The 14,860-nt window shown below is 42.5% G+C and overlaps 1 protein-coding gene across 1 annotated transcript in view; it reads right to left on the reverse strand.

Moving 5' to 3' along the window:
• The window catches only part of cdk6 (cyclin-dependent kinase 6), a 33,982-nt gene that overhangs the window by 4,436 nt on the left and 14,686 nt on the right, over nucleotides 1–14,860 (reverse strand). The window contains exon 5 of the mRNA XM_046057963.1: nucleotides 6,013–6,122. Within this exon, the coding sequence (XP_045913919.1) occupies nucleotides 6,013–6,122 (110 nt within the window). The remainder of the gene's footprint in view (nucleotides 1–6,012; nucleotides 6,123–14,860) is intronic.

The following is a 14,860-nucleotide window of genomic DNA, read 5'->3' on the forward strand; positions in this document are numbered from 1 at the left end:
TTGGTTAAAAGTGTAAAGCATTAATTATATATAATATTCTTATTGACCTGCTTTGGAGCCCTCATGCTCACATTGCCACAGTATACTGCAGACGAACAGCCCTAAGACATAAGCTACTGGCTCAAGGCAAAGAGGAATGTGTGACTCTAATGTGAGCTTTTGAAGTAGCCACACACTCGCAGCCTCATCTCATGTAGTCAGGATTGTGAGGCAGTGATGGTAGTACCACTGAGGAGGGGAGGGAGGGAGGGATGAAAGGAGGGAGGAGAGCGGCAGCAGGGCTGCTGGTGGTTCCTGTGGCTTTGGGCCGTCTTTGGATGCCCGTGGGCGGCCATGCCTGCCCTGGCACCCGCACAAATTCCAGTAGTCATCATCAGCACAAGCCTGCCGACCGCCGCGCAAAACAGAAAAAGCCTATTTATCCCTTATGTGAGTGTGTGTATCTGCTTTTGCGCTCTGTGTGTGAATGTGCGTAGGAAAGTGGGAGGAAGAGGTGTGTGAAAGAAAAGTTGGATTATTCTAACAGAGAAAGAGGTATGGGAACTAGACCTTCCTGCTGAAGTTCCTCTGAAAGGAAACGAGGAGGTGTTGCTGTCAAGGGACTTTCTCCTAACACTAATGATGGCCTGCCTTTTTGAATAAATACGATACTTTTAAAAACGTATTACTCCAAAAATTACAGTATAAAATTTGTTATTTATATATTCCACTTGTCCAAGATGATAAGTCACCAGCAGATGTCAATGTAATGCAGGATATTGTCACAAAGATGTGCTTGCATGCACCTGTGTATATTTTCTGTATCCAGGCCTCAATATAGTTCAAGCGCACCCCACTTTACTGCAGTCAATAGACTGGCTAGCCACCATGTGCTCCCTGTGTTTTCCCACTTGCAGGAAGCTTTGCATAGCTCAACACCCACACTTTCCTACAGACTCAGACACTGGGAAATTAGTCACACAGGGGTATTTTGCACATTCTTTTTTACTGTGACAGCAAACTCTGTCACAGGTTTTAGTTTGGATAGAATTGAGATAGTTTGTTTCAACTATTCACAACTGGCATCCTTAACTAATGGATGTCTCTGTGTCTCTTTACTCTTGAACTTCTCTGCTTTAAAACATCAGAAACAGGATCACACCATGTGCAGGTCTTTTGGGGTAAAGCACTGTGCCAGGTTTGAAAGCCATTTAAGATCAGACCAAACCAGTTCTGATTGTTGCAGACGAAGAAAGAAATCACCTACAGCGAAGTCATCGTGCCAAAACAAGTAGGGCTGATAATTCCAAGAGGTCCATTTTTAAACCTGGAGTGGTTTGCTGGTTTGTTGGAGGGGGATAACTGGATTCACATAGAGCTGGCCACTGGCATGCACATCCAGTCAACAGTCGAGTCCAAATGCATATTTGCACACACTCAAGCAAGTATACACACATCGGTTGAAAAGGGATTGTTTCCCACTCCGAGATTAGCATGTGCACATACATATGCACACACACACAAACGGGTGGCAGTGAAAGAAGGACTCAGACTGGGTTGGGACAGGCAGCTGAGTCATGCTTCCTTTAGTGCACACAACTCTGTCCCTCATCCCACTGAGACAACCTCTGGAATGTGTGTGTGCATGTTTGCATGTGAGAGCGTCAATCTGTCTGGGTGAGAAATGGGTAGAGAGAAATGCGGCTTCTTGTGTTCTAGCCTGTGTCAGTGTGAACTGCATGGAATGGACTGGTCTGGATGTACTGTACATCAGAGTGTGTTTGTGTAAAGAACAAACATGTACATGCAATGTTAGGTCTTTGACGATTTATCAATTGGGTTTATCAATTGTGAGAAAGTCAACACAGATGTGGGGCCTGTCACGGACCATTAACACAACACGTTCAACCCTTTCGATTGCAGGAATGTCAACAAGCAGGCGCACTCTCCCCCATTCACCCGAACCATGACTCACCCCAACACTATCCCAGCCATGCAGATGCAGACTTGTATTATATTTGCTCAAATTCCTTTGACAGCAACTTAGCAACTATTCTTGCTACAGTTGATCAAGTCAGTAAAAGAGGGTTTTTTTCAATGGCATGTTTGATGGTGAAAGTGGAGAGAGGAGAGAAGGAGAGAAGGTGCTTGGAAGGTAAGCTACCTCCACATGCAACGCACCTGCTGCTGTAAAAATGGAATTGCAGGTTGAAAAATCCAAAAGACGACTTTATACAACATACTGCTGATGGAGGATGTCAACAGAGCAGACACATACAGGGAGAGAGAGAGACAGGAGGAGGCGGGGCAAGCAGGTGTGTTTGCAGCAGAGGTGTAAGTGTGTGCGTGTGTGAGTAAACACTAAGATAAGGTGGAGAATGAAGTCAAATTAAAATGGTGAAATAAGAAATAAGCTAAAAGAAACAGAAAATAGCGCTGGGCAGAGCAGATTACGAAGACGATAAGTATGTATTCATTCCCAAAATGGGCATTCAATCTAGATACCAACTATTCTTAAAAGGCAATTAAAACAGCAGTGGGGATGTCTGGTTCGATTGTAATCTCCAATCCAACAAAACTGCAAACCAATAAACAGTGTTTTCTCATCTCCTCTTGTTTGCGCTTTCTCTTGCCTTCTTTCACCGCTTCTCCCAGGTGCCCTTTAATCTCTAACAGGTGGCCTTTTAAAAAGCCATCTTAATCACCTGCAGAGAGCGAGAGAGACACACAGAGAGACAGAGAGAAAAAGAGAGAGAGAGAGTGTGTATGTTCTGTTCATGGCCATCAAAGGACTCTGCCTTACCTTCTGCCTTAAGGCAACACTGGACAGGTGCCAGACTGTGAAAACACACACATATACACACACACCAAAGCTTTTTACAGCTTATTGTGTCAGGGTGAGAGAAGATGTACCATAACCTAGACAACACCCCCCCCCCTCACAATTCCCTAAAGGCAAGTTGATGCCACCAAACTGCTTGTTTTGTTCAACCAACAACCCAAAACCCAAAGATATTCACTTTGCTATCACACAAGACTAAGAAAAGCAGCAAATCCTCACAACAGAGAGGCTGGGAATATAAACTGAAAGAATTAAATGAGAAGAATTTCTGTTTTGACAGCAGCTTAAACTGCTAAAATACTAACAGAATAGTTCCCAATAACTTTTTTGTCGTTGATTAATCGACTGACGTTTTCAGCTCTAATCCGAAGAGGCAAACAGAAAATAATAGTCAAAAAAAGAGACATAATGGACAAAAAAAGGCTGCTCACTGAGCAATAGGTATATGTTATATCATATGTATCAGTATTAGTTTTGTGCATATTAAGTATGATGTGTATATTTTCTTTACATTACTGAGTCACATATGACCGTAAAGGATTATCAATGGATCATCTTGTAAAATCTGGAAAACCAGGAATACCGATGCCACCCCTTGTCTGTCACCCTCCTGTATGTTAGCCCGTCCTTATGTACAGTTTGTGAAAAAGTATAGATCTTGTATGGCACTATGAAAAACTGTCACGTGTCACCATTTTGTCAGCAGGCCACCAAATGAAGCTTGAACACAAGGACCTGGTGCCCACATGCACAAGATGCACTAATGCTGTTTAAAAGCCCAGAGTAGGGACAGACGCAACTATATTTGGTTGATAGTTTACAGTGTACATGTTTTGTTTCACAGTACCACAAGCTGCTAGATTAGATTAAATGCAGCATATCATCATTTTTCTAAAAGATATTTCCCTATTTTGTGTTTTGTTGATTGTTGCTTGGCTGTATCGAACAGCTCGGTCCACAGAAATCCCCCATAGGTGTTTTGTTAGATTGACATCTGGTCTCTGCCACGGCCATACCATAGGATACACTGAGTTGTTATACTCAAAGCATCTTCCCTCATGATGTTCCTCCACTCATTTGTCATCTGTCTATATACCACATAACTACACAGTCTTTTCACCCCATGTCACCCCAAGCCTATATATTCCACATGCAGAGCGTGGGTCGTCGTGTGGCGGTGCATGTTGGGGTGTGAGGACGGTTGGGGAAGGAAGCATAAATTAAAGGCAGGGCTGCTCCTCCTGGCACTGTGCCCTACCTCAGAAAGACAGTTCTTATCTGCTCCAAAGCACACCACTACAGGCTGGCTAGACCCCAATTTTACTGTTAATTACAAGACACAGCTCTATTACCTACTATGCCACATAAATATTAATATTAGATTGATGCTGTGGTGATAAAATATGTCCTCATGCCCTGGAAAGGGCAGGAAGTTGGACCTGTTTTTTCTTTCTTTTTTGTAAGAAAAATCGTCTGTTATTAGCTTGGCTCTCCAGTGTGTGAAGTTCGTTAGACCACAAACTGACAAATACCTATACCAAGAAGCAGAATCTTGACTTGCATGCTGCAACCACAGCAGGCAGCCTGTCACTACTGTAATTTTTGGATAAGCCAACTGAAATGTGATTGCTCACTGCTCACAACGCATCTGACAGGTGTCATTTGAGGCGACAAGTTTAAGAAACACCCCAATAACTGATTCTGTAATGACGGCTGCAGATTTTGCGGTGTATGAAAGAAAAAAGGCAATGCAGAGAAGTAGAAAATTCTCTAGTTTGTGCTCTTTCAGTTATCGACCAAAACAACCAACATTCAGGTGATCATCAGCCATAGATCTAGAGCATCTCTTCACACTTACTTAATACAGTAAAACCACTTCAATGGAAAGAAGAGATGGCAGATGGCTTTTAGTGATACTAGCTCCATATGGAGACTTAGTCACAAGGATATGAGCATGTGAGTATACAGTATGTGAACATCCATGTAGGTAACTGATCATAATCTGTTTTAACAGTAAATTTGGGAAACCAATCAGTAAAGGGGGCAGCTCTCAACTGCATGACCTCCAATGGCTCCTATAACCCATATAATACACTGACCAGTGACACTAGTGAGTAACAAATGGTTAAACCCAACCATTAGATGATTTAACTATGATTTAATACCACTACGCTGACGTGCACCACAAATTCTCTTTAAAAAGATTTTAAAACTTAGTAAAATTAGTTAAAAAGGCTTTAGTTTACTTAGTTTTTCCTACTTAGTGACCACTTTAACGTGACAAATGGTTAAGATACACACAATGCAAATGCACAAAAGCCCAGTACGATCAATATGGTGAACAAGCGGCCAGAATAAGGGGGCAGCTTGAATATAGCAAAGTGCTGATGCAGGTCAGTGAGTGTGTGACTGTTTGTGTGCTAACATGGTAGGCTACACCTTACAAGTCAGTGGTCACTTGCTGAGGTGCCAATGTTTAGTTTGTTCATTTTAAATGTGACAGTAGCAAACTGGAGAAGGGGGATACAACAGTGCGTGAATGAGGCAATACTGTGAATTATGAAATAATGAGGTGTGAAAAGTAGGAGCCATCCAGATCTAATTGCTGCCAACTTTCTATTGTTTTCAGTGATCCACAAGCAGTCTGGTGCTCATTATTTACCTAGTTTGAGCCAATCACAGGTTTGTAGGTAGGATTAAGAATCAGTATCATTTTACTGTACCAGACAGTACCAGTTATAAATGGTTGTTGCAAGCTGTCGTACAGAAATAACTTAAAATGGCATGTTTCTTCAATTGACACAAAAAGTTACCTGCTTTTAGCAAATGCTTTTGAAGCTTCCCTGTTGACTGACACTAATATATCACTAACTAGTAGTTGGTTAGGTCAACATAACAACTCCTCCCAAACAGAAAACGGTTAACATGAGCACAGCTTCAGAAAAAATGATTAAGTGAAACAACATCAGCAAAATGGTGTTTTTGGATAAAAGCTGCATATTGTTTTGTCTGTGGCTGGACACTTCAAATAGACATGCTGATGTGAGATCTTTGTGCCAGTGAGCATGGGGTTACTGGTTTAAATCCCTACATTTTCTCCATGAGGGTGTAGTTATCGCACTACAAACTTTGGGGGTTACAACAAAATTTCAGGCAAGTTTAGGCGGTCCTGTGCTCTCGGCAGTGCTCACCTTCTTCTGAACATCTCGGCGAAAATGCAGCCGACACTCCACAGGTCCACTGGTGTGGCGTAACTGGACTGAAGCAGCACCTCTGGGGCTCTGTACCACAGTGTCACCACCTACAACACACACACAGGGCAGGAATCCATTAAGAAAATAACAGTTAAACATACAAAGACACATGGACACAAATCATTACCAACTTCTTATGTGCAGTTATACCTGCCAGCCTCACTGAGTAAATGTCACCATCTTGGGGGCTTGCGCTCACATGCACGCTCACACAGGGTTAATACTTTTCTGCCCCCATCTTAGGCTTACGTAAGACATGAAATCATATCTGGCAGGACACGTCTCCCTGCTCCCGTCTTGGTGTACCCACATCACACAGTCTTTCCACAGCAATTCACCAGGGACAGACAATACTGTATATACGTGTGTGTGTGTGTGTGTGTGTGTGTGTGTGTGTGTGTGTATATACACGTGCATTAGTAGCCAATACAAAAACAAATACATACAGTGTTTCACTGGATTAAACCTGGAAGATGTCTTGTGTATGTCTTGTCTAAGTGATAACGGCCTGACTAGCATACTACCACCCCCACCCCCCACCCTCTTTCCCGAAATAGGAAAAAAAAAAAAAACTTGCACCCACCTGAGGTATAACGGCAGCCATTTTGTGCCACTTCACACTAAGCATGGTTTCCAAATTTGTCCCTGTAACTCTATTGGGAGCTCTACGTGTGTGTGTGTGTGTGTGTGTAGCCATAGCCTGCAGGAAAGCGGCAGCATTGTTAACAGCTACAGTAGGGAAAGCCTCCAGACAAAACTCAGTGACCCCTAGTAAGAGAATGGACTGATTCCAGGTGCTTTCCTAAACTCCAGATTTTTCCAACAGCTTTTGGCTGCAGCTCCCCCCCTCAGGCACTGCAGAGTGCTTATCGGGATCTTAAGAGCCTGAGGCGAATGTTTGTAAGCAAAAAAAGAGTGTGGTGTCACCTAGATATCTTTATTGGCTGGCCTGGACTCTCCGCAGGAGTACTTGGAAACAATACCCTGAGCTTTTAAATGTTGCCCACATGTATTTATGTGTAATATGAGAGCACTGATCTTCGAAGGATGTAGATAGCCAAATATAAACTGTTAAAAAGTGAATCAGGTCCTTGCTTATATGCTCAAGTGCAGCCTGAGTAAACCCATCATTTACAGACTTTGACACGATTTCCATCACTGGGGGAGGTTATACTGATTTCAGTTTAATGTGTCAGTATCACTGCGTGTGTGATGCTTCTCAGTGTACTTGTTAAGTACACGCACTTCGTTCGTCCTTGCCTAATTTAATTCCCATCCGGAAATACAAGTTGAGTTTTGAGACATGCTAGCGGCTCTGTGGATGTCAATGTCAAAACTGTTGGTTGGATTGCTATAAATTTGGTACAGGCATTCATGGTTCCCTGGAAGGAATTCTACAGACTATGATTATCATTCAACTTTTCCTCTTGTACCACCATGAGGTTCACGTGTCTGGTTCATAAATACTGAATGAAATCCTGTGAATTTTGAGGTGTCCAGGAGACAAATACAGTTGACCTTGGTGATCCCTTAACTTTTCCTCTAGTGCCATCATCAGGTCAAAACCCTTAGGTTTATGACTAAATACCTGCAGAACTAATGACATTCCTATTAGCAAACTTTTTAGTCTTGTTAAGTGTATAAAAAAAACTGTTACAGAGCATCAGTCTATTGTAGTATAGTTTGCAACTTCCTAAACTAATTATAGTAGCCTACTTAGTAAGAGTAATATTAAAATAAAAATAATCCATTTTAAGAATTTGATAATGATTGTACAATCCCCAACTCCTGCGAGTTGTAGTACCATTCAGAATAGTGAGTCTAGTTACAAAGTTGCAGGGCAATATTTCATTACCTATCTGCCCCTGCCCATAAAAATAATTCCATTAGAAAGGGACATTATTAATAATAGTAGCATGAGAGGAAGTCTTGGATATCTGAGGCAAAGCAAGGCAGTCAACAGAGACAGACAAGAGGAATAAAAAGTTTGGTCACATTTTTTCTTCTAAACTGAATGACACTATTAATAGAGACGGGGGCTGTATTTTGCAGATGTGTGATACTTTCTGATCTCCTACTTCCTGCTTCAGTGGAAGGGAGGAAGTTGAGGCTAGTTGGCTGAGAAGTGTCGGCTAAGCCATGTGACCAAAAATGAGACATACACTGAGAATGAACAGACTGGCTGTTAGGGTCATTGAAGACTTTTAGAACAGTGAAACCTCAAAGAAAAACATGAATGGAAGCTGCACAGCTGCCCATATAGTCAGGCAACACAATGTCACTGATGTGTTTTTTCAACATGAGAAAAATTTGTGGCTGCATTGCTTTCGTTTTTGTAGGATTTTCTTTTTCAGATTTTAAATTGAAGCTCTCTGCAAGTGTTCAGCTTGATATAGATGGAGCACATCACATCTCCATGTTCCCCTATTAACCAAGACATGGCATTGCTAAAGCCATCATACACAGGTTGTTGTTTTATAATTGGGATGGATGCATGGGTGACAAATGGCCCAATGAACATCTTGCTGTAACTCTTGCAGTTGCAGGCTCAAATGCATGTGACTCCAGTCTACTACATGGGAGTTTGTAGCCCTGCAGAGTCAACACATACACACACGTAAAGCCTTCTAGGAAGAACCACAGACCTAAAACTCAGGGTATATCCGCCTCAGTGCAGTACAGAGTTATTCGAAAACCTGGCCACAACTGCAGATTAAGGCATATACATCACACATGCATGCACTCAGACACACCGGAAGGTGTTTTAAGGCTTAATGCAATCTGAAATCACACCCTGACTACTTGCACTGTAGGAAACCATTTTTGTAGCAGTGTATTCATATATGTTACAACAATGCATTAGTCTGTCTCCCAATACTTTCCCCACTTCCCTACTCTGAATCTAATCTTGGTTCTGATCTTTTCAAGCAATTTTTAGACAAAATTCTGAATATCACCACACTACAAAATGTATACTGCTATTCTTTATTTTGCCTGATGCCCGCTATTCTCAAATTATTGACTCTCTGCCCCCCTCAAATGGCTCATCTCAAACCTTAAATTCAGAGTTTCAGGGTGCTTATTTTCATTCCCAAACAAACAGTCCTCTGTCAGCACTGCTTTCCATTCAGCAATCCTCCTCACCCTTTCTCCCTACCCCCTTCCTCTCCTGCAATCTCTTGTTCCTCCTCTATAAAATGCCTCTCGTTCTCTGTCTGTTTCTGTAAGCCCTTGATTCTGTAAAAACACACTTCTGACGTGCAGCAAAGGATACATACAACAGTTGGAGAGCCTGTAATATCCATGAATGCAGTCTGATCACACAGTTTCATGCTCTCCACAAAACAGTAGTAGTAAGTCTCAAGTCTGTTATACTAAATATCTCAAAACTATTGCTGACAAAGGAACATGCTCTGTGTCACACAGTAAAAATAAAAAAGGACATTCCCCAATTGCAATGTTGTTCTGATCTTTTTTTTTTGTCCTTCCCCTTCCCCCGACCACGTTTGCATTCCTTTTTCCTTAGTTTTTATTTCTCACCCTTCTGCTTCACATATCCCTTCATTACCTGCTCTGACTCCCCTGTACAGGCTGCATGAAAACAAAGATACAGACACATACAGTATGTATGTAACTGTGCAATGCAATGTCTGGCCCTTAGGTCAGCTGCTTTGCATTTTCAATCTGTTTCTCTGCCTATCTGACACCCCGCTTCCCTTCCGCATGGTAACAGAAAAGCCAGAGGAGGTCAGATAGAGCAGAGGGGGAGAAAAAAAAAAGAGAGTTAGACTGAGAGACCGAGAGTGTGTGAGCCTGACTCCAGATTAAAGGACAACATTCTGGGAATTCCTCTCTGCTGAGAGCATCCTCCCCCTCACCACCACCGCCGCCGCCATCCTCCTCGGCCCTCACTGCTGTTCTCCACTCCCCACTCCACTTCAGGGAGGAAATGGCTTCTCCTGCCCCAGAGGACCTCCAGACCTCCTGGGGCGGACCTCCAAGCCTGTCTGACTTGCAACATCTGGACCTGTGTCACCAGTGCACTGTACATACATTGTGCATACACAGCAGAGGAATATGACAATGTGGTGCGTGCATGTGGGCGCGGGGGTGTTTAGTTTGTGTTATGTGTGAGTACTTGCACGTGACTGCGTGAGCACCTGCCTTCGCCTGGATTCACGTGCTTCAGTCCCAAGTGCTTTTGTGTGTGTGTGTCTGCAAATGTATGCAAGTTATCTGCAGCATGTGTTTGATGTTCAAAGAATCACTTAGGTTGATTACAAGCTGGATCTCATTTTCATATAGTGTTGGCCACCATTCCTCTGGGTAATAAAACACTGTACTTACCAATTTTAGGGTACCATGTGGAGTTTATGACCGCTAGTAGTGCTGTCGAGCAATGTTTTTATGAGTAGGTCCCCATTTTGTTTTCATCGTGCATGTGCACACGCGCAAGCAAGAAAGCATGCGGTTCCAAGACACTATGTTACCGGAGCTTTCTCCTAATTCCACTGATCCACCGTTGCAATATGAAAAGAAATAGTTAGTTGGACTTAAACTTTAGACGGAGCCAGGCTAGTTGTTTCCTGCTGCCTACAGTCTTTTTGCTAAGCTAATCACCCACGTGCAGTAGCTTCGTATTTAATGGATAGACATGACAGCGGTATCAGTCTTGTTATCTAATTTTTTGAAAGAGTGTGAATATGTGTATTTCTCGAAATATCAAACAATTCCTTTAAAACTGTCAGATTTGGTCGTAGTAATGCCGCTGCTGTAGTTCCTAGATCTTAGTAATGACTCTGAAAAGCACAAATGTATAATGGCCCAACACCCAAGTTGTAATAAACTGGAATTATCCTTAAAATGATGAGCAAATTCTGTTGTGTTGTAAATATTCTTCATCCCTCACCCCGTTCTTCCTCCTCTGCTACCATGACACAAAATGTTTTCCTGTCACTCTCCATGTGGACTTCTGAAGGGGGATCTTCGCAGTGACCTGATGCCATGAGGATGACTGAGGCCGTGGATTAAGGCTGCAGCGGCCAAGGAACTGGGGGCTGATGGAGCTTGGCCTGGGGCCTGTGTTTACATTCCCTCTCCCTAAGGAAGCCCAGGATGAAAGAGCACCACTGCACACACAGATACATGCCATTTACACACACATGCACACTCACAGACAAGTACCTTGGATTCACAGGGGCCAAATAACTGTTGTAAGTGAGTCCCCAAGAGCATGACAGGAGGTTTTAACTTTCAGGAATTACTGAATAAAGTGAAATAAACGGTCAGTCTCTCAGGTAAATTGCTCAACTGTTTCATGCTTTATGTCTTAAGTTGGAATTTGATTACATTCCTGAAAGCAATCCACCACAAATTAAAGTCTTCCTCCGTGTATCTAAGAAAGGAAAATGGGTAAAGGCTCTCAGAGTGTACAGGCAGGCCACATATGGGAGAGGGACAGCGGATGTTGTAATAACAATAATATGAGGAAAACTATGCACTCAGAGTACAGTGGAGCTGAGGCTATAATGTTGTGTCTCCGGAGAGGCCCTATTCAAAGCTCTAGCAGTCAGCCATCTTGTAAACACCATTATTTCACTCCTCCCTCACTTTCCCTCTTTCTTTTTCTTGGTCTGCAAAAAGGACAATTTACAGTCCTAACAATACAACTGCACCAGGCCAAGAAAGGATATAAGGAAGGAGAGAGAGGAGATGAGGGGAAAACGTAGAGGCTGAGGGAGGGAGAAACAGAGCTACAGGGCTAGAGAGAAAAGTGCAAGAGCAGCACACAAACTGTATACAGTAAAACAGAAAAAAAAATGGGCACTACTGTTGCCAAAGTATGCACAGTGTACAGGAATGCAGCATGGGGCCCTCGGTGAGCGAAACAAAGACAGCACAGTCAGTGGCTCTCTCTCCCCAGTGCTACCACATCCGTACATCATTAGCTGGAAAATTCCTGATATATGCTGTAATTTTTTCTCTTTTTTCCCCTTCTCTTCCTCTTGCCATTGCTGGTACAGACAAGGCTTTAATATCCAAATGCCGGTGTGTGCACATACACCATACATACACTGATCAGTAGCCCCTTTTCCCTACCTGGAGCCTTGCCAAGGGAGCATCAACAATTAATACACTGAAGTGCAGAGGAGTGTGTGTGTGTTTAGGAGGGTGCTACTGCTATGCTGTCACTTAATAGGGGGTAGACACAGGAAAAGACTTCAACTGTGCACTGCGCATGTGAGGGCATGCATCTATGTGTGTGCAAATATTAATTACAATGTGACTGTCTGCGATTGAATGTGTGCATGTACAGTACATCGCCGTTCATATATGTGTGTGAACTGTGTGTTTGCTTATGTCAACTTGGGCCAGCCCGTATGCTCCAGCCGGCTGCAGTCAAAGCATAGAGGATGATTTTTCCTTTTTTTCCCCATGCGGAGCCGTTTGAGGAGATAACTAAACATTCCCAGAGTGCGCTGCACGTGCTCTCCTGCGTGCAGTGCAAGGGTTCCCCCCCCGCCTCCCTTTCCCCGCCGCTGCCTGCCTTAATTTCTGTCTTATCCAGAGTAGAAACACATTGTCTGACAAAAGATGAGATATACAGACACAACTGTCCAGTTCGTCCTTGGTCACCACTGAGAAATTTCAGTTTCGTCAGTTTCTGTTCCTGAAATGTTTGGTATTGTTAAAAGATTATGGGAGTACTGAGACTGTGTTGCAAAGAGTTTTTCCAAAAATTAGTCTTAAAACTGTCATAGTTTTTAAATAAAAAGGTCCAAGAGAGAAGGAAAATCCGTTATCACAATGCATGTGTTTGCTAACTTGAAGACATCTCATGTGCATTAGCATCACTATCTTGTAAGATTATGATAACGTGCCACAAGAGAGAACACACCAATCTAAACTTTCCCATACTAACCCATACCCACAGATTTGAACTCGCATTCACTCGCATACAGTCAAACAAGGGCCCAAAAATGGGAAACACTTTCATAGTGAAAATACAAATCCAGACTGAATAGATTCTGACTGCTCTTGAAAGCTTTGTATTGTAAAAGCCGGCAGGAAATCTGGTTTCAATTTGTTTAATGTCGTCTGAGATATGGGTGTCTTATTCTGGTAAGTGTAGTGGGAGGGCTATAAGCAGAGGGAACTAAGGGGAAGAATTGGGAAAATACCTTCGATCAGGTAAGACTTTCACTCTTCTGCATGTCACCAACAACAGAGTTTACAGGAAACTATGTCAGTGACTGTACAGACTGTGCTAGAAGATATTATTTTTAAAAAGCCAAAAATAATAATAATTGCTTTATTTAATCATATAAAAATGACATTTAGAAGCCATTTATTCACTGAAAAAGACTTGAAAGCACCAGGCTGGGAGAGTCACTTAAGATAAGCTCAGCTCAAAATATTTTTTCGCCAATAATAAGCTTATCTTGTCATCTCCTGTAAATTATGGCAACCCCCCCGGTTTATTTTGGTTTCTAAGTAAGAAAAACACAAGAGTTTGACAACACATGCTAACATAAAGGTCTGGTGGCATTCCCCTTGAGTTTCCAAATCCAATTTGACAAGCAACGACATGCGCATGACAAGCATGAGAGTGGAAGCTAATGGGTTTCATGGGACCATCCTGTCAGCATTGCACTACAATGGTTGCCAATGTGTGGCAGGTTTAGCTGGAAAGACCACCATGGTCAGGTTACTCGAGGTTATCTTTTGAAAACAACACCTGACCTAACCTCCTTTGTCAAGAGAAGAGAAGGAGCCATATCTCACCACTACGAGTCGCAGACGGAACCAATGGTTCCTAGCTAAGTTAGGTCCTTCTTAAGACTTATTTGCTGCTGAGAGCAACTTTTACTACAGAACTGAGAAAACTCCTGAGTGAATCACTTACACTGTCTATAGTGACTGAATGACATCAATTAATGTGAAATAAAACATTTGCCCATACAGGGGAGCAGAGGATTTAATTAGATGTAGGTGTGAAGAGTGCACTTTGGTTTGATGAATAACAAGATATTTCTAGTCTCATCAGCACTTACATCCAGTAGTGTAGAGTTGTGTAAACCGTCTCCAGTATTATTGGACTGTTTGAATCTATTGGTGAGCTGATTGGATCCTTATTAACTCATCTGCCATCAAAATGTGATTTTAAAATGTCATTGTCATTCATTGTGAGCAGATCTTGTCTTACTTATGAGTCCTCTGGAGTACCTTAACTTTCCTCAGACTTAGTAGTTACTCTTTTAGAGCAAAAAAGTTAGGATTGGGACAGGAGCTACTTTTAGCCTTAGGATGTTGTATTTATGTGTCTCCTAACTTTGATTGGATGGGTCCAAGTCACATGTTTCAAAATTTTCCTTCTAACTTGTTAGAAATACAAAATTGTACCAGTATTTGGTACAATGCAGATTCTTAGGTTGTGTTTTGCTGTAGCATTTGTTCCAAATTCAAGTAACATTAAACGAAATTGTTTCCCCTAAAGCACTTTGGCAGAAATAGGATTCCAATGAAATGGACAGAAAAAAAGACCCTTCTCCACTCCTTTCTGGTATGTCAGATTAACCCATCAGCTATTCCCATCTGCCCGTCACTCAAGGCAGTACAATGAGCCTGTAGCCAGACTGGGGTCATTAAAAGACCATCAACAAAGCGACAGACCTCCAGGGACTGCAGCCTAATCTGGACCCCAGTACCGACCCAATGGGTGGTCTGCCTCCCTCCCTCCTTCCCTCTCTCTCTTTCTGGGGGGGGGGGGGGGGGATTATATTTG

The sequence above is a fragment of the Micropterus dolomieu genome, linkage group LG09, assembly GCF_021292245.1.
Source record: "Micropterus dolomieu isolate WLL.071019.BEF.003 ecotype Adirondacks linkage group LG09, ASM2129224v1, whole genome shotgun sequence".
In the NCBI taxonomy this organism is placed as follows: Eukaryota; Metazoa; Chordata; class Actinopteri; order Centrarchiformes; family Centrarchidae; genus Micropterus; species Micropterus dolomieu.